This window comes from Macrobrachium nipponense, chromosome 2 (assembly GCF_015104395.2).
Source record: "Macrobrachium nipponense isolate FS-2020 chromosome 2, ASM1510439v2, whole genome shotgun sequence".
NCBI lineage: Eukaryota > Metazoa > Arthropoda > Malacostraca > Decapoda > Palaemonidae > Macrobrachium > Macrobrachium nipponense.
The window spans coordinates 49,402,584-49,421,819 of record NC_087201.1 but is presented as its reverse complement, the minus strand read 5'-3'; the positions used below and the strand labels follow the sequence as shown (position 1 = coordinate 49,421,819).

Genomic DNA, 19,236 nt, shown 5'->3' with positions numbered 1-19,236 from the left:
AAGAGAGAGGGAGGTACAAGATCATCAACCCTGAACATCATCGCGCAGAGAATCTTACGTTGGTGCGAAAGCTGCAAGACCTCGTTACTTCCGCAATTCATTGCAGGAAAGCTCAAGCTCAACGTCCTGCCATAAAGGAAGGATCTTCTCAAACAGCCTCATTTTCATCATTATCACAAGAACCTTCCCTAGCTGCATGGAGACTGTGCAGCGAGCAGCCCAAAATTCCGGTCTTTCAAAAGGAGTTGCTCGACAACTTTCTATGTGCCTGCGGAAGTCGACAAGGAAGTTATACCAGGTGGTAAGGTGGGCGATGTACCGTTACGTGGTGCAGGGGACAAGGGCATAGTATTTCTCACCCTACAATAGCATAGCAAAGGTGGCGGATTTTCTTCTTTTCCTCAGAAAATCTAAGTCTTTCTCTTACTCTACTATCGCAGACTAGAGATCCATGTTAGCTAGCACCTTAGGTTTCATTTACCAGAGATTTCTAATAGTAGAGTCCTGCATGATCTGGGCCCCTCTGTGGGATTTAGCAGATGTTCTAAAATTATTAAGCTCGCAAGCTTTTGAACCTCTGGAGAATTTGTCCTTACGAGAGATTAAGAAAGTTTTGTTTTTTATATCACTGGCTATGGCTAAAAGAGTGGGGGAAATTCAAGCTGTCTTGAGATCAAATTTGTTTACGGGAAAGGATTTGTATCTCTTGTATCTTCCAGAATCAGAGTCAGAAACCAACCCCCTTCCGAGAGAGTTTTAAGGTTTTGCCTCTCGAGGATTTCGTCAGAGGTGACGTTGCCGAGATATGTCTCTGTCCGGTGTGAACACTTAAATATTGCCTGTTGCACACTTCCAAATTATTGCCGCAGCTGCGGTCCTTATTCGTTTCGCCCAGGAATCCCTCAAAATCGTTATTGAAAAATGCGATCAGTTTTTTCTTAAGGGAAGTAATTTCCGAATCCCTTCCCAGAGACACAATTTCGGAGAACAGTGTTCCGCACCCTAGAGCGCATAGTATCAGGAGTATAGCGACGTCATCGGCCTTCCTGAGGAATTTCTCAGTAAGCAGGATTTTAGAAGCGGAGTCTTGGAAATCCGTTTCGGTATTCACTTCTTTCTACTTGAGAGATGTACAGTTCATTTCAGAAGGGGGTTACTCGCTAGGGCCATTCGTAGCGGCTAATTCAATGTTACGTTAGTTGGCAATTAGCTCAGGTTTGGTAGGGGAGGTAGTAGTTTTATTGATTTTTTGTTTTTCGTAGATTAGTCTGCCTACTTTTCATGGGTTATGTCTGGGTTTGGTGTACTGTCCCTGGTAAGTATGTTCTTTTGCAGCAGCTCAGCTCCCTCGTCGCAACTTCAGGATTAATTACTTGCCTTCAGTGGATGTCAGGAGAGATCTGCCCTTGGAACTTATTCTCCATATATAGGAGGCTAACAGCCACATGGGAGATGTTCAGTTCCACTCCATACATGAGAGGTATATGATACAACATGGGAGGCTTCAGGAAGGATCTGCCCTACGGACTTATCCTCTCTACATGGGAGGTTGTACAGCCACATGTGAGGTGTTTTGTTCCCCTCCACACAGGAGAAGTTTATGATATTTCATGGGAGGTTAGACGTTAGCAAGACAAGACTTGGACTAATCATACTAACGTTAAGGTACTCGTTCCTTCCGTTTTTCACCTGAGCATTTATTGAAGGTGAGTTATCGGTATGAATCCAAGGTAATAGTAATGAGTTTATACCAGTGTACATCGGTTGGTTGGGCTGAAACAATGAGTGAGCCCACCTCCATTTAAATGTTGTAAATTGGGCTAATTCAGGTGTTCAGGTGGTGTATTGCAATATGGAGTTTTCATATTAAAACTAATATTGTAATACCTACCTGAACACCTGAATGACACCAACCCTCCTCCCCTCATCAAATGATTAACGATTAGTGATTGACGTAAGTAGTCACTGTTGGCCGGTTCCTGGTGGCAGTGTTGCAAACCGTGGACAGGTGAATCGGTAATATGTAATGTTTACCTGAAGCGTTGGTAATGCTGGCACTTAAAATTTTACCTATGAGTGGGTAATTTTGTGGGTTGTTGTTCGCGTTGGTCAGGTGACCACGGCTAATTCAGGTGTTCAGGTAGGTATTACAATACATATTAGTTTTAATATGAAAACTCTATGTTGGTGGCATGTTTATTGAGTAAAACAAGTTATATGATTCCAATCGCTATTTTCATGATATTTATCTTTTATTTATCTTTTACCAGCGTGAAAACAACAGTAAAATGTGTTCTTTCAAACCCAGTAGTTTTGATTAAAATTATTTTTCTCAATTTTATCTACAGTTGTGTTTGATGGCATAAATTTACGGAAGTTTTATCCTTGTTGCCAATGCACGATAAGTTATTGGCAGCTGGAACAGTTTTCTCAGCTTCAGCTACAACTTTATTTGAATTTGACATATATTTCTTTGTTAATCTTTGATATACCTATAATAAATAAAGTTGTTAAATAAAAATATCTCAGTCCTATTCTACATAATGTCCTTTGTAATATAACTATGGTAATTGTTTACTATCATACGACGGTTGAAATGCAAGCCAAACGGATGTTGTTGTTATCCAATTCGGTTGTGCGTACTTAAAAAAAAAAGTAGTTTCTTGTTAGGTTGTTCATGGCTGTACACATTTATGCAGCGAGTATAACATTAAAACAATACCTTCATCATGCTCTTTGCTATTTTTGGACTTATTTAACTAGAAGATGGAATAAAGTTAGGCTATTGTAATTTGGTATCTCGTAAAATCGGATTATCGTATGACGAATTTTCATAACTTGAACGCTACCTGTACGCTGTATGAAACCTGATTATATCTTTACATACACTTTCTATAATGTTTTTATACAATATTTGTTATTTAGAAATGTATTTTCCTTATTTAATAACATGAAACATTAAAATATGGGGTGGCATTTTGAGGGTTGGATGAATTAAGGGCATTTTAAGTATTTTCAATGGGGAAAATTGATTTGATGTGCGAGCAAATTTAGCTACGAGCTCGGCCACGGAACGAATTAAATTTGTAGGTCAAGGTCTGAGGTCCAGAGCCGTCAAATATGTCAAGTAATGTGAAAAGAGGGGGAGGTGTTGCCATGTTCTCTCTCTCTCTCTCTCTCTCTCTCTCTCTCTCTCTCTCTCTCTCTCTTATTGAGATGAGAGAATTTTTATGGTACATGTATTTATAATATGTTTATTAATATTTTCATATCATAATATATAATGATAATAATATGACTGTAATTACAAAATCCATATGTGTTAGTATATAAAGAAAATAATCTTTCCATTTCACTTTTTTAAACAAGAATCTCTCTCTCTCCCACAAGATATGTCTGTCATGGTGACAACTCTCCCTCTGTTTTGGCTGGAAGTGTTAGAAGTACTATATGTATATATATTTAAGGGTACTATTACAATTTATGATAAAATAATAATTTACAGTACTAATTTTCAAATATGCAATAAGTTTAATAAGATTAAATAATAACAATAGTATTTTTACTTGTATGTTTGTATTGGGGGAGAGGAAGGACTGTTGCCCATAGAAGTTCATTTCAGTCTTTTGAAATCATAAGGAGTTATTCTCTCTCTCTCTCTCTCTCTCTTACTTATGTATGTTTATATTGGCAGAAGGGAAGGACTGTTGCCCATAGAAATTTAAGGCAGTCCCCGGGTTACGACGGGTTCGGCTTACGACGTTCCGAGGTTAGGGCACTTTTCAATTATATTGATCAGAAATTATTTCCAGGGTTACGGCGCCTACAACAGTGATCTGGCAGAAGAAATATGACACCAAAAATAATAATCAATATTTGAAGTTTTTTTTTTATGAAAAATGCAATAAGAATGCAGTTTAATTAGTTTTGAATGCACCCAAAGCATTAAAATTAAGGGTTTCTTAGGATTTTTGACGATGTTCTGGCTTACGATGATTTTCGGCTTGACGCATCTCAAGAACGGAACCCCCGTCGTAACCCGGGGACTGCCTGTATTTCAATCTTTTGATATCATAAGGAGTTATTCTCTCTCCTCTCCTCTCCTCTCTCTCTCTCTCCCCCCATTATTAATTTCTCCAGTCTCCCAAAATAATTCATAATTTCACCCTTGATGATCAGATATATGATGTTCTCTCTCTCTCTCTCTCTCTCTCTCTTCTCTCTCTCTCTCTCTCTCTCTCTCTCTCTCCCCATTATTATTCTCCATGTCTCCAAAATAATTCATAATTTCTCCCCTTGATGATCAGATAATGATCTCTCTCTCTCTCTCTCTCTCTTCTCTCTCTCTCTCCTCTCTCTCTCTCTCTCGTCTCTCTCTTTTATTGACTGTGCGTATATATTTTTAATGGTAAAATATTTAAGATGACTTTGAAATTGTATTAACAATATAATCTCAAAGATTAATATAGTAATAGGATAGTAATTTAAGGTATATTTGAAATAGGAAGTTATTTAAGGTACACATTTGGTATTTGAACTTTCAAGAGAGGCAGTTATAAGCGTTTTTAGAGCAGGTTTTAACTATTCACGTGTGGTCTGGTATGCATCCCCCACGAATACGGGGGGTCCACTGTATATATGATAATTTCTTGTGAGAGAAGTTTTTCCTGGATGGCCATGAGAATGTTTCCAGGTATCAGGTCTTTGCATTTTGTATATGCAACATAATTTTCTCATCGGAGAAGTCAGCACTGACAGATTGTAAAGCAGACTCGATGTCGGAATGGTTTGATTGGTACTGTATAAAATAAAGACAGCTGTTCCTGATGCAGAATTTGTATGTGGGGCACAGGCATTGGTAGGTGTCAGGGTCACTTGCTTGCAAGGGCATTCAAGGAAGTGAGACTAAATAAGGGAAGAAATTTGAATTGGGTAAAATAATGATAATACTGTACTGTAAATGTACTTGCCCATGGTAGATTCCAATTTTTGTGTTTTTATTTGATGCAAAATTCTTTATAATTCAAAGATAAAATGAAATCAATATGGTATTTGTACTGTACCTTACTTGTTTTTTCAGACTGGTTCACATTGACCTGAAAGGAGCACCACCAAAAATATCTTATTTTGAGAAGGTAAATTATGCATCATTGTTATGAGTTGAGTAAGATCATTGTGTACTTTGACCACTGTTGTAAATATATGTGCAAAAGGTTATTTTGTATCCTCATTAATATATATTGTATACTAGAGGTTATTTACTTGTTTGCTTATCTTTTCAGTTGATTCCTCTTTTAGTAAGTCATGGAGCTACTGGCTTATTACTGGAGTATGAAGACACCTTTCCCTTTCATGGCAAGGTTTCTCATTTACGAACAAAAAATGCATACACCCCAGCTGATATTATGAAACTGCACAGCTTAGCTAATGATTACAACATTATCATCATCCCACTTATCCAGACATTCGGGCACTTTGAGGTGAGCCATTTTGCTGGATTAAGTTTTATTTAATAAAGAAATAGCATTATTGGTTTTCTAATTTTCATGCATAATTCCAATATATTTACTTGCATCTGTTAGCAACCATTATTGAAGATGTTTGTCTCTTTCTTCAGTACCAATATATCTGTCTGTTGAACTGGAAACTAATTGCAAATATGGAAATACAGAAAAGTGTAGTTCTAGATTTTTATGTAAAAATTATGAAATACAGGCTAGAATGATTTACCTCAGAAGCACTGTTTGTTCCGATGCCATATACTTACCCCGAACTACTTCCTTAGGAGAATCCTGGATGTCCAATCCGGTACGGACCAGAAAAAACTGGTTATTCCTTCCTGACCCCCAGCCAGATATGCCCCAGGGTCGAAGATCACGACCTCTGACATGCAGTCCTTTCCTGGTCGCTGTAGCATTAACACGCTTCAGCTCATCATCCGTTAATGGCCCGTTTCCCTTTGTCTTTCCGTGTGTGTGGTCTTTCGGTGCTTATGGAAACTTCGTTGCAACGGCGTCGCCCAGGTCCGGAGGGCAGGGCCTGTGGGTCCTTCCTTTCGCCTTTCAAGATCGATCCCCACACTTTGTGTAACAAGTGTCGGGGTTGCCATTGTTCGCGGGAAGCAACATGGTGAGTGCGCCACGTGGTCGGATCATCAGTGGGATCTGGCCTCTACCAAGCGCAAGAAAAAACCTCGTTCTCTGGCCAAGAAGGCTTCCTTGGAGGCTCCGCGGAGTAGGAGCACAAGTTGCGGCCCAGGAGACCTTTTGCCGTCACCTGCTCTCTCTCAGGATTCCCTGGCGGAGTGTAAGGAGTGATCCCCCATCCCCTCCCAGCGAGGGGACCTAGGTGAGTTCATTGCCGGGTCCCCGCAAATGGCGGGACCCGAGGAGTCTCTTGTGGTGAGAGATGTACCGGCAGACAGTTCATTGTTTTTGCAGGAGTGTTGGGCTCTAAGTGGCCTGCGGTGCGCGCTGTCCATTGACGTGCTGGTTTCTGCACTACACGCCTCCAAGAGCTTGGGGTGTTCCCCTGCGACTCCGGTGGATTCTGTGTCAGCTCCAGTGGCCCCAACGGCCTTCACTTCTGCTGACCCGGCTCCTTCCTGTTCAGGACCTCTGCTCCCACCTGCCACACAGGAGGAGCAGAGCGCTCCGCTCCAGTGCTCCCCCAGTGGGGCTCCCCCTTTGTCCGGGAGGTGGCCCATGACTGCTCCTCCGGTTTGGGTGGGCCCTTCACCCTCGGGGGCACCACAGTTAGAGTGAAAATGTGCTGGTTCGGTCTGGCAGCCCACTCCTCCCCCCGTCCCCACAACCGGTGGCGGGGCTGTCCGTATCAAGAGAAGACTTGGAGGAGGATGCTTTCATGCTCAACAGCCACGGATGAGGGCTCGGCATTCCGTAGGGTGCTCGGGCTGATCCGGGCGCAGAACAGTTTGGCGGAACCCCCTGCCCCCCCAACTCCGGGATGTTCTTGGCAGTTGACCACTTTTTCCGGGGAAGGTGGAGTCCAAACCTTCCCTATCCCTCCCCCAGGCCCTCTACTCAGCCGAGGCCCTGGCACAAATGGAGGAAGTGGTGGCAGGATCCAAGAACTCCCTGAGAAGCCTGGGCTTGCTGAAGCTCCTCCCAGCTGCCAAAGCCAGGCAGAGGAAGCTGTACCTAGCCCCGAAGACGGTTGAAGCCCCCCTCACGCCCTCTTTCCGGGCTGTTCAGGAGATAAATTATTTACGGGCCCTATCGCGTTCTCCCAACAGGCGGTCATGGCTATGGAGACCACGGCGTGGACCTCCATTCACTTTGCGTTGTGGTTGGACCACTGGACGGGTGCGGTCACCAGCTTCATGACAGAACACAACTTGCAGGATGAGAACGAGTTGGCTGCCTTCAAGGAGTTGGTATTGTCAGGGGGCAAGTCCCTAGGCTTCCTGACCACCCAGCTTCTGACCCAATGAACGAACTGGGTCCTGAGACAAGAAAAGACTCGTTTCTCTCCGCACCTCCCCGAGGGGCTTCCCGGACAGGGAGGCGAAGGCTCTCCGGAATGCTCCAGTGTTGGGCGAATCCCTTTTCCCGGATTGCCTTGATAGAGGAAGCCATCGAACATTTTGATAAGGCCAACCAGGACTCTGTCATCTACAGGGCAGGCAGCCAGTGCCAAGACTTAGCTTAGATGCACAGAAGCCAAGACAAGGACCCAGACGGGGGGGGGGGGGGGGGGGGGGGGGGGGGGGGGGGGGGGGGGGGGGGGGGGGTTGGGGGGGGGGGGGGGGGGGGGGGGGGGATCCCCGTGGGTATGTCAGGACCTCCTGCAGGAGGCTGGGGCCCTCAGAGAACTCAGCCCTCCTCCAGGACCGCTGAAGCCCCCTCCTCCGCTTTTATAGCCAGATCTGCGCCCTCTCGCAGATGGAAGGGCAGCTGCTTCCCCAGGAGGAAGTAGGAGGCGAGGCCTCCTACCCAACTTGATGCCTCAGGTGGGAGGGTGCCTCTCCAGTCATTGGCGGGACTGGGAGGATCTCGGGGCTGATCCCTGGACTGTCCAGGACCTCAGGGACGGTTACTAAATCCCCTTCTGAGACAGAAAACCTCCCCTGATGGAGGAGCCAGACTGTGGGGCGTTCAGCCCCAGATCCCCAGTCACAGGGAGGCTCTTCGGCTGGAGGTCCTGTCTCTATTGGAGAAAGAGCCCCCCAGCCCCCAGCAAGTGATCACCCACTCCCCAGGGTTCTTCAGCCGCTTATTCCAGGTGGAGAAGGCGTCGAGAGGGGGTGGCGGAGACGCATACTTCCAGATCCCAGTACACCCCTCCAGCAGGAAGTACCTCCTCATAAGGTGGGAAGGAGCGACATACCAGTTCAGGACCCTCTGGTTTGGCCTGTCCATGGCACCGCAGGTTTGCACAAGGATATTCTCCCTTATGTACGCCTGGGCCCACAAGAAGGGCATGCGCCTCCTGCGGTACCTGGATGATTGGGTACTCCTTTCCTCCTCAAAGGCTCGCTTAAGGGAGCAGAGGGACGAACTCCTGAACCTCTGCTCTCGTCTGGGTATCGTCCTGAACTGGGAGAAGTCACACCTGGAGCCCACCAACAGGATGGTGTACTTGGGAATGGACCTAGATACAGTAAGAGCCAGGGCGTTCCCATCGGAGGAACGGATTTCCAACTTCAAGGACGTAGCGACCCCCTTCCTGACAGATATGCCCCGACCAGCTCAAGAGTGGCAGAGGCTGATAGGCCACCTCGTCTCCCTGGAGAAGCTAGTACCCCAGGGAAGGCTGAAGATGAAGCCCGTTCAGTGGAACTTGAAGGATGGATGGGTCTTGGATGGGAAGAACCCATGGGAGATAATAGAGCCCTGTCAGTCGATGGCTGAGGCCCTTCGCTGGTGGTTAGACGACCTGAACCTCTGGCGGGGGGTACAGCTGGCAGACATCCTTTGGAGATGCTCCTTTTCACGGATGCATTGAGGGAGGGCTGGGGAGCCCACCTACAGTCAGAAATGGAGGGGGGGGGGGTCGGAACGGGAGCGCAAACTCCATATCAACAGCCGGGAGCTCCTTGCCATCCTCAAAGCACTCCAAGTCTTCGAAACCAGCCTGAGGAACAAGAGAGTATCATTCATGTGAAAACACCGCTGTCGTTGCTTACGTCAAAAAACGGGGGTCTGAGATCACGACCCCTGTGCGATCTGGCGGAGACCATTTTGGAGTGGATGGAGAACGTCGGGATCTCCCTGTCAGCAAGGTTTATTCCAAGAAAAAGGAATGTGATCACCGACAGACTCAGCAGACAAGGCCAGGTCCTAGGGGCGGAATGGTCCCTACACCAGGCAATAGCGGGCGAGTTGATCGGGAGGTGGGGCTCCCCCTCCATGGACTTGTTCGCAACGAGCCTAAACCGCAAGCTCCCGGTGTTCTGCTCCCCAGTCCTGGACCTGGCAGCGGTGTGGGAAGACGCGTTCCAGCACCCCTGGGATGGACTAGACCTCTACGCCTTTCCCCCCTTCAGAGTCCTCAGGCGGGTCCTCAATTGACTCCGGACCTCCAAAGCCAAGGTCATGACCCTCGTAGCCCCCAGGTGGCCCGACAGGGACTGGTTCCCAGATCTCCTGGAGATGTCCATTCAAGAACCCTGGGAACTCCCCTGAAGGCCAGACCTTCTACCCTGAACAAGAGGGGGTTCTTGTGCAAGGTGGCCTCCCGCATGCAGGGGACAAAACTTGGACCCCCTACGAACCAAGATTCCCCACGTCGCGGAATTCCTAGTCCATCTGAGGGATGACAAGGGGGCTCTCCATCGCGGCTATCAAAGGAGTCAGGGCGGCGTTGAGCTAGGTCCTTTATCAAAGAGGCATAGCACCTGGAGAATTCAAAGGACATCTCCCTAGTTATTAGGGGATTCGAACAGGTCCGTCAGTACCTCGCTTGGACGTGGCCAGGGTCCTGGCCGCTCTTAAAAAGCCCCTGTCTGAGCCGCTTAAGGATATCACAGACCGAGAGCTCACACTCAAGACGGTCTTCCTCTTGGCTTTAGCATCCTCCAACAGGGTGGGGGAGCTTCATGGCCTCTCCTACCAGGTGTCCCACTCAAGGCGTTAGAGAGAACTAACTATCAAATTAGTGCCGTCCTTCCTAGCCAAGACCCAGAACCCGTCGGTGGTAGACAAGCGGTTCATGGAGTTCTCCATTCCAACTCTTCCGAAGTCCGAGGATCCCAAGGACCTGCTCCTCTTCCCAGTCAAGGCGGTGAGGAAATATCTCAGCAGAACAGAAGGACTCCTCCCCGGTATTCAAAACCTTTTTTGTCTACCAGGTGCGAGAAGAGGACGGTCGCGAAAAACACCATCTCCTTCTGGTTAAGGGAGACCATCAGGAGGGCCTGCGAGGGAGCAGGGCTGGTCCCCCCGCAAGGCGCAAAGCCTCATGACATCAGGGGTATAGGCACCTCCTTGTCTTTCTCCAAGAATCTGGCCATCGGTCAGATCCTACAGGCAGGGGTGTGGAAGAGACAGTCCACCTTTACGACCCATTACCTCAGGGATTGTACGAGGAAGTCCCTTGACGCCTTTGAGATAGGGTCGATGGTGGCGGGTCAGCAGAGGGTCTAGCCTAGCCTAGGGAGTGTATGCATCGTATGTACGTGAGTGTGTGTATGAGGTGTGTCCATCCTCCGTATCCTACCCTGCTCCTCTCCCCCCTCTCCCCACTGGGCCTTTGACATAATTGCCAAAATTCCTCAATCTTCAGGTGAGTCTGTGAGAGGAAAATTTGTTTTTACAGACAATTGCTTTACACTCATAGAGTTTTATTCTCTCCTCTACCCACCAGTCGGGATTGCCTCCATACGGCAAGGGGATCCCCACCTCCGCCCTAATCTGGCGGAGTGGGTCTCCCTCCTCCTTCCTGCCTGAAGGAGGCTGACCTCTTCCTGGTAGGGACTCATCCTTCCCTAGTTACTCCCACCTCCTAAGGATTAAGTCTTCTAAGGAAGTAGTTCGGGGTAAGTACTATACGGCATTGGAACAAATCACAAATTTTAAGTACAGTAGTACCTCGAGATACGAAAGGCTCAACTTACGAAAAATCCAAGTTACGAAAGCAAAGACGAAAAATTTTACTGCTCTACATACAAAAAGTTTTCAAGATACGAAAGGTTTCTGAAAGTCCGAGATTCGCCCCATAACAATTTTGAAACTCACGCCGCACGCCGCCATCTTAGTTATAGTAGACTCGCCATCATCCTCCTGCTCTCCCATTGGTTCCTGATGCTAGCCAAGCCATGAATCCTTCTCTCTAATTGGACAGCATCCCTCCCATCATGCATCTTCGATACATAAGTACTACGTGTTGGCGTGCTTTACCTCGGCCACTTCGCACCCGAAACTTTACCGTACGCAATCGGCATTCATTCGCTCCAACGATTTCATTTAGTAACGTAAATTCGTTAGTGATTTCGTTGCAGTACGTACATATTATCGTGTTGTGCTACTTTATTGTGTTGTGAAAATGTAACTTAATTACGTACAGTACATAGAGTCATGGGTCCCAAGAAAGTTGCTGAAGTTCACAGAAAGAAGAGAATGCTTTCTATGGAGACAAAAATGGAGATAATAAAAAAGTATGAAGCTGGCTTGCGGTTGAGTGTGATCGCTAAGGAATACGGCCGAAATCCGTCGACGATAGGCACCATCCTTAAGCAGAAGGAAGCCATCAAAGCAGCTACACCTTCCAAGGGCGTCACTATTTTGTCCAACAAGAGGAGCCATGTGCATAATGAAATGGAAAGGCTGCTTCTTGTATGGATCGAGGACAAAGAAATTGATGGCGATACGATAACCGAGACGGCAATCTGCCAGAAGGCCAGCGCTATTTTCGGCGATTTGATTGCCCAAGCCAAAGACGACGGCAGAGAGGGGATATCAACGGCAACCCCAGAGTTCAAGGCTTCTCATGGGTGGTTCGAAAAATTCCGTAAACGGACTGGCATCCATTCGGTGGTGAAGAAATTGAAATTACGTAAACTATAAAAAAGTAAAACGAAATGTAAAAATAAAAAAAAGACAAAATAAATTTTATTTTAAGTTTTTTGTAAAGTTAAGTGTTACAGTTTTATTAATGTGTTTGGTAAAGTTTAGTTTGTTTTTTGACATTTTTTTATGTGTTTCGTAAAGTTAAGTGTACGTATCTGCCGTTTGTCCTCCTCCTCCTCCTCTGCCGCCACTTTCGGAAATAGCCTCACTTGAAAGGTAAGCTTCGACATTTTACGTTACAGTAATAATATTTCTTGTACACTAATATACACTTTATTTACAGGTTTGGATTTTTATTCTTAATTTAGGTATTGAATGGTCCAAATTGTTGTAGTATTTCATTGTTTATAGGTCAATTTAGCTTTATTATGAAATTTAATGGGGTGTTTTTGGAGGGCTTGAAACGGATTAGCCATTTTACATGTAAAATGTGTTCCAAGATACGAAAAACTCATTATACGAAGGCCGCCTCGGAACGGATTAATTTTGTATCTCGAGGTTCTACTGTAATTTGTATTTTTCCTAGCTATACTTACCCTGAACTACGAAATTTTTACGCCCACCCTTCTGCCCCCGCGTATCCAAGGGCAGGAGCTCTAGGGGTGAGGAAAGGACTGCAGGTCAGAGGTTGTGATCTTTCGACCCTGGGGCATACCTGGCTGGGGGTCAGGAGGGAATAACCAGTTTTTTCTGGTCGGTACCGGATTAGACATCCAGGATTCCCCTAAGGAAGTAGTTCGGGGTAAGTATAGCTAGGGAAAATACAAATTACTTTGTGGTATTTGCTTAGTGTCCTTGGAAGTGTGATTTTTTTTGTACATGCCCATGGAAAGTTGAAAGTGTATTTGTTCCTGCACAAATACAAACCTTCAGACTTTACATAGGATGTAGCTTGCAAACATGAGCTAGAATGGCTGTTTAAGTCATAAAAGGTCATTAACTACAAATGGTAGGGGGAAAGCCCTGCCCACTTGTCAGTCGGTACTCCACTTTGCTTTCGGCTGCCATCGCGTGAAGATGTCTTCTTGTGCATGATTGTGATTGTTTGCTGATGTTAATGATACAGGCCAGTAATTTACAACAGCCTGGTGAGAGGAAACCTTTAATAATTAGGTGTTGCCCAGGGAAGGACAAGCCTTGCAATCAGTTCTTCTCCTCCCTTGTAATAGACCCAAACTCATTATGCATACTATCATGCCACAAGCATGTTTACAGTCAATCAAGTCCTTGTTTTGAGTATCTGAAAAATGGGTGAAGTTTCCTCAGAAAAAGATCATAAAAAGAAGATAAAGAAGAAAGTATCTCTTGTCATTGGAGTGTAATACTCTGCCAGTGTTACTGAAGATTCTCTCTGGTAGTATTTTCTTATCCCTGCCAAAACTTCCATCTGCTGTTTCCACTCCTAAGGGAGTGGTTTCCCCTTTTCCGTCTCCTGCTGCTGTCAGTAGAGAGCCATTGGAGAAGGGAAGGGTGACCGGCTTGACTTCTCTCCAGCAGTCTCCTTCCACTTGGAGGGGGAATTATCCTCAGAAGGGCTCTCCTCCTCAGTGCGAAAAGGGATTGCCTCTCTTAACCTGACTTTTGTTCGAAGAACTGTGGAGCCTGATGGACTTTGGAAGTTATGGCCTTCCCAAGGCTTCCACAGAGAGCTGATTGTGTCTTGGTTGATCTGTCAATGAAAGGCTTTCAAGGGCCTTCCCGTAACCGCATACACTGGAATTGTGACGACTTCCACGGTTGCGGTATCCACCAGCTCAAGGGCCAATATGGCACTGATAACTGCACTTCCCTCTGATAATGTGTTCCCAGGTACATATTGCCTTCCACTTCATCTTCGCCAAAACAGACGCTCCCACTTACAAACCCTTCTCTCCCTTGCAATACATACATTCCTTCAATACCAGAGGGCTAACCTTAGTAAACCCCCTTCGCACTTAGTTCCCCTGGGGCTGTGGTTTGCAACTGCAGACCTTCATGTGACCCTCCATTCCACATTCTTCACACTTGCTCAGATGGTTCTTACATGTCCTGGCATAATGTCCACTCCTTCCACGGTTTCCACAACAACTTCCATTTACTCCTGATTTTCTACTAGGGCAGTCTCTCATTCGAAAACCCACCTTTCCACAGCTGAAACACTTCAACTCTTTCACTTGTGGGCAGTCCACCAACATATGTCCTCTCTTTCCACAGCCGAAGTACTCACTATTGGCCCATCAACAATCTGCTTTCACTACTTGCTTTTGCATCAGACAACTACTCATTGACACTCCACTCGCTTCTGTATGCACTTCTAACTTACTGGCATCTGTACCATAGTCAGGGTATACCAACTCCACATCTTTCACCATCTCTTCTTTCAACTTCTCAAATGCTTTCATCATCTTTTCATCCCACCTCACAACTGTACCTACCTATTTTCTTACAGTGGCTAAGCAGTCCCTGAAAAATCTTCCATAAACTTCCTTCCAAACTCAAACAATACCAGAAATCCATGCAACTCTCTCACAGTCCTGGGCCGAGGGAAATTTCTCACTTTCTCCATAAACTTTTCTGCTTTTTGTACACCTGGCTTACTCACCTTATGGTCCCAAAACTCCACCTCTTCCATAAACCACTCACACTTTCTCACGTTGACTTTCACCCCCCACTTCTTGTAGCTTCTTCAACACTGCCCGCACCAATCTCGTGTGCTCCTCTGAGGTCTTACTCATGACCAAAATGTCATTAAGAAACACCAACACATTTCTGGGGAAATCCTCCCAGTATACTGCTTTCATTGCTTTCTGAAATGCAGTAGGTGCATTAGCCAATCCAAAACTGAGAATGCAGAACTGATACTGTTTTTTCGTAGTCAAGAAAGCAGTTATCGGCTAACAATCCTCCACCACTGGCATCTGATAATATCCCCTCACCAGATCCATCTTGCTAAACACCTTCATCCCATGCATACTGTACACACAGTGGGATACCATGCACGTAGGGAATCTTTCTTTCACTGTTACTTCATTTACCAATAATCAATACACATTCTTAGTCTACCGCCAGGCTTTCGTACTGGTACAGTTGGACTATTTCAAGCACTCTTACTAGGTTCAATTACTCTTATAATTTCTAATTCCTCACACTGCTCTTCAATCTCTCACTTTACCGGAGCTGGGAAATATTGGGGTCTCTGATAAATTGGCATGTCGTCAGTCAGTCAAATATGGAACTCGGGTAACCTAGCTGTCCCAAAGTCCTCATCAACTTGACTCAACATGGCCTTTCTTTCCCACTACAGCTCATAACCTGCCCTTTCTCTTTCTTGCTTAACTTCTTATTCAATCTCACCTTTTCTCTGAGCTTTTCTTGTCTCCATTTTTCTGACTTTTCCCCTTCAGCCATCACATCATATCCCTTAACGTGTTTATTATCACTCAAATCAAACACACTTCTTAAGCTTCCTAATCTCTCACCCAGATGTATGCCTCTCCACCTTTACTGTTTCACATCTCCACACACCTGTACACACACCTTTGGGTCCTTTAATCCATAATTCCATCAAACTTGTGTAACCCGCCTTATCTCATAGCATGCAGAGCTACAATCTGACATGAAAATTTCACCCAAACTTTCTGTGCCACTCCAACATTCGTTCTCCACCCTACTTTCACACTCTCCACACACCCCAAACCTCTTGGCAATGGTAAATCCTCCATCTCATACTACTCCACTCCAGAAACCATCTTTAAATTTACTTATCCATCCTCCTCCACATAAAACTTCACACTCATTTCACCTACAATCCTCCAATCTCTGTTGCATATCCAGCATATTCCTCCCTCTGTGCTATATTTTATTTTCTCACGCCTTTCTGAAAACCACATTTCTGCTACAACCCATATCAATCAAGGCTTTCAATAACACTCTCCCACATTCTACTCTAACACACAAACAACAATCTACTTGTCCCCCAAAACAGACACTCCCACTTACAAACATACCTTCAATACCTGAGGGCTCACCACGGTAAACCCCCTTCACACCTAGTTTCCCTGGGGTTGTGGTTTGCTACAGCAGACTTTCTTCATGCGACCCTCTATTCCACATCATTCACACTTGCTCAGAGTTGTTACATGTCTTGACAAAATGTCCATTCCTACCATGGTTTCCACAACAACTTCCAACTCCTGATCTCCTCCCACTAGGGCAGTCTCTCACTTGATGCCTCACCTCTCTGCAGCCGAAACACTTCATTTCTTTTGCTTGGCAGTCCACCAACACATGTCCTCTCTTCCCACAGCCGAAACACTCACCATTGGCCCATCAATAATCTGCTTTCTCATGCCTAGTCCTTCTACACCTGTAACACTCTTGATCACTACTACTCACTCCCATCTGACTTCCCCTCATTTACTTCCATTAAGTCTACCTACGCTTCCACTCCTAAACCTCTCTCGGCTTCTCCTCCAGCTCCTTTTCCCATTATTTCCCACATTCACTTGCACAGTTTTTTCTTCCTCTTTCCACCTGTTCTCTCCTACACTCCTCCAACAAGGCTCATATCACACTTAGCTCCTTACTCACCAAAGTGTCCTTATATATCTTTCCATTTACCACTTCAGACCCAACATACATCTCTTTTGGTTCATCATCACCTACTCTCAGGTCTTTAAGGATCTCTTAAAACATCCTCCCAATTTAAACTTCCCTGACCAATGCTTGTAAAGATCTTTTTTCTTCTCATTCAAAATTACCCTAATTTTCTTCCACATTGTTTTCCTCAATTCCTTCCTCTTCATACTCTCTTCTGAACAATGCTTCTAGCCTATTGGCATATAAGCCCACTTCTTCCCCAGCCTTCATTTGTGCCTCCTCAAACCTGTTGTCCTTATTGTAGACCACACTCACTTTCATTCTTCTCACCTGGCCATTTACTCTCGCTTTGACTGACTCATATCCTGGCTCACCCTCACACATCTATAACACATCTTCAGCTGCCCATCTAGGAAGTCTCCCAGCTGCTTTCACACGCATGCATTCTCCCCATATTTTTTGTCTACGGTACTTCTCATACTCATAAAAAAACTCATGTCTTCCCTTCCCCATGCAAAATTTCTCAGTCTGGGGAACCTCCCTCAAGAACACCATTTTGACTACTTTCTCCTCTCCCTTATTCAACCCTTATATTACTACGTACTGCTACTACTACCACTACTTGAGTCCAAATTATCCTTCAAAACCTGGGAAGTAGACTTTTCTTTCCTCACACCTTTCTCCTTTTGTATTCTCTTCTTCTTTCCCTTTCTTTTCTTACTTTTCTTCATCACTACGTTTCTCTTCCTCATCACTTTCACTCGCCTTACTCATACCATCTGAGTCCATGGCGAGTACTTCCTTTCCTTTCTCAGGGATTTTTTTCCTTGCACCTTTTACCTCATTGTTCTCAGTTCCGTTCCCAACACCGGGGCTACTCTTACCCATTATGGCCATTTTCTTTGCCATCTCACACATTTTCTCATCCATCGCTTCTATCCTTGTAACCAGTGTTTTCCCTTGCCTGAGCTTCCTCTGACTTTCCCTGGATGCTGATCATCATGCACGTCAGCCTATCCCACCTCTCATTCTAATCTTGCTCCCTTTCACCTGACCCAACACCGTCCAAACCTGCTCCCTCTGCCATCTCCAATTATGTACCCCACTTTTACCTTGCTATCAAAGGCCCCACATTGGGCGCCAAATTATTATGTAGGGGCTTTTGATATGGACACAATTGGGACTGTATGATGGGAAAAGATTTAGAGGTTATTAAATGAAATTGATTTTCCTTAACCTAATTTATTTCCTTAATACTACAATAGCCATGAAAAAATCTTAACTTTGATAAACTCTCTCCTCCTATACCTGGCTTAGCCTAACTTAATACTATAGTTCCTCAAAACTTATCCTAGATTTTCCCCCCAACTATCAAAAGAGCCGTAACCTAATTAAAGAACCCTAATATAATTCTTCAATTTAAATCTACAGTCCTCCCATCTTGATACTATCAAAAGAACCCCTTCCGATACTAAAGTGTTCCCCAAAGTATGGTTTTTGAGACTTCTTCAGATTGGAAGTCAACTTTCTACTCACCAATCAATTCATATTGAGTAGTCTACTATATCCTTCTTCTTACTGGAGAGGTCAACTAGGATTTTGTTTCTCCTTTTAACCGCAGTCGAAGTTTATTTGTGGTAAGTGTGTTGAGATTGGCACCTTGTAGGGTTTAGCATCATATAATACACTACATCAACTTCAGAACTTTTTATTGTTCCATCAACTGCTACAGCCACAAGGTAGGCCCAGAACAAGTCCAACACAGACTTTGTATCACAGTTCCCGTCAGTAATGGAGGAACAGGAAGGGTGGCACTTATAAAGTGTTTATGTTTGCGCAATCTAGCAGCTTTTAGTTCTCTCCCACTTCCTTGCCTTATCACTTCCTCAATTTTTAACTATTTTAACTGTGATTTTGTTCTTTCTATCAGGTGAGGTTGAAAACTGATTTCGTTCTTTCTATCAGGTGAGGTTGAAGAGGAGCTAGTCGTTTCTAACTGTCTACTCATCAGACTTTTATTTGTTACTGATCCTGAGCTTTACTTAGTTTTCTGTGTATTTGCATATTCTATGTGTGCTATCCCTGGCAACATTCAGTTCACTGCAAGTAAAAAAAGAGAAAAACAAACATGAATGATAAAATAACTCAATCCCAACACACACACACAAGCAAACAACATTTAAAACAAAATAAGAAAAAATCAACCTTATTTAGCCTACTACGGGGCCTTGGTCTTCTTTCTGAAATAAAGAACCTTGAACCTGGAGCAGTAGCAACAGAGAAGAAAAAAAAAGTAGCTGTAAGACAGGCGTCATCCCTACAGGACGATGATCAGAAGGTAGACACCTCTCCTCAAAAGATTCAGTGGTCTCGTTAACACACCTATTGTATCAGTCACACCATACCGACCAACATACACACTCACACGCAGCATGCACATGCACACGCACACATCCATCCATCCAATAAATGAGTGCTGCTGATCCATGACTTACAGACCTGGACTTTTAAGGGTGGTGGTTTGAGGTATTTTAACCCTCTTACGCCGAAGGGGTATAATAAAAATCGTCTCCCGTATGCCGAGGCGGTCTCAGAGTGAGTGCCAAAGCGGAAAAAATAATTTTTTCAC

General features: G+C 44.9%; 1 protein-coding gene across 2 annotated transcripts in view; it reads left to right on the top strand.

The window, feature by feature from the left end:
- Window positions 1-19,236, top strand: part of LOC135220560 (hexosaminidase D-like) — a 199,858-nt gene that overhangs the window by 56,773 nt on the left and 123,849 nt on the right. For both annotated transcript variants that reach the window (XM_064257777.1, XM_064257779.1), the window contains exons 3-4: window positions 5,081-5,135; window positions 5,283-5,480. In XM_064257777.1, coding sequence (XP_064113847.1) covers window positions 5,081-5,135; window positions 5,283-5,480 — 253 coding nt within the window. The remainder of the gene's footprint in view (window positions 1-5,080; window positions 5,136-5,282; window positions 5,481-19,236) is intronic.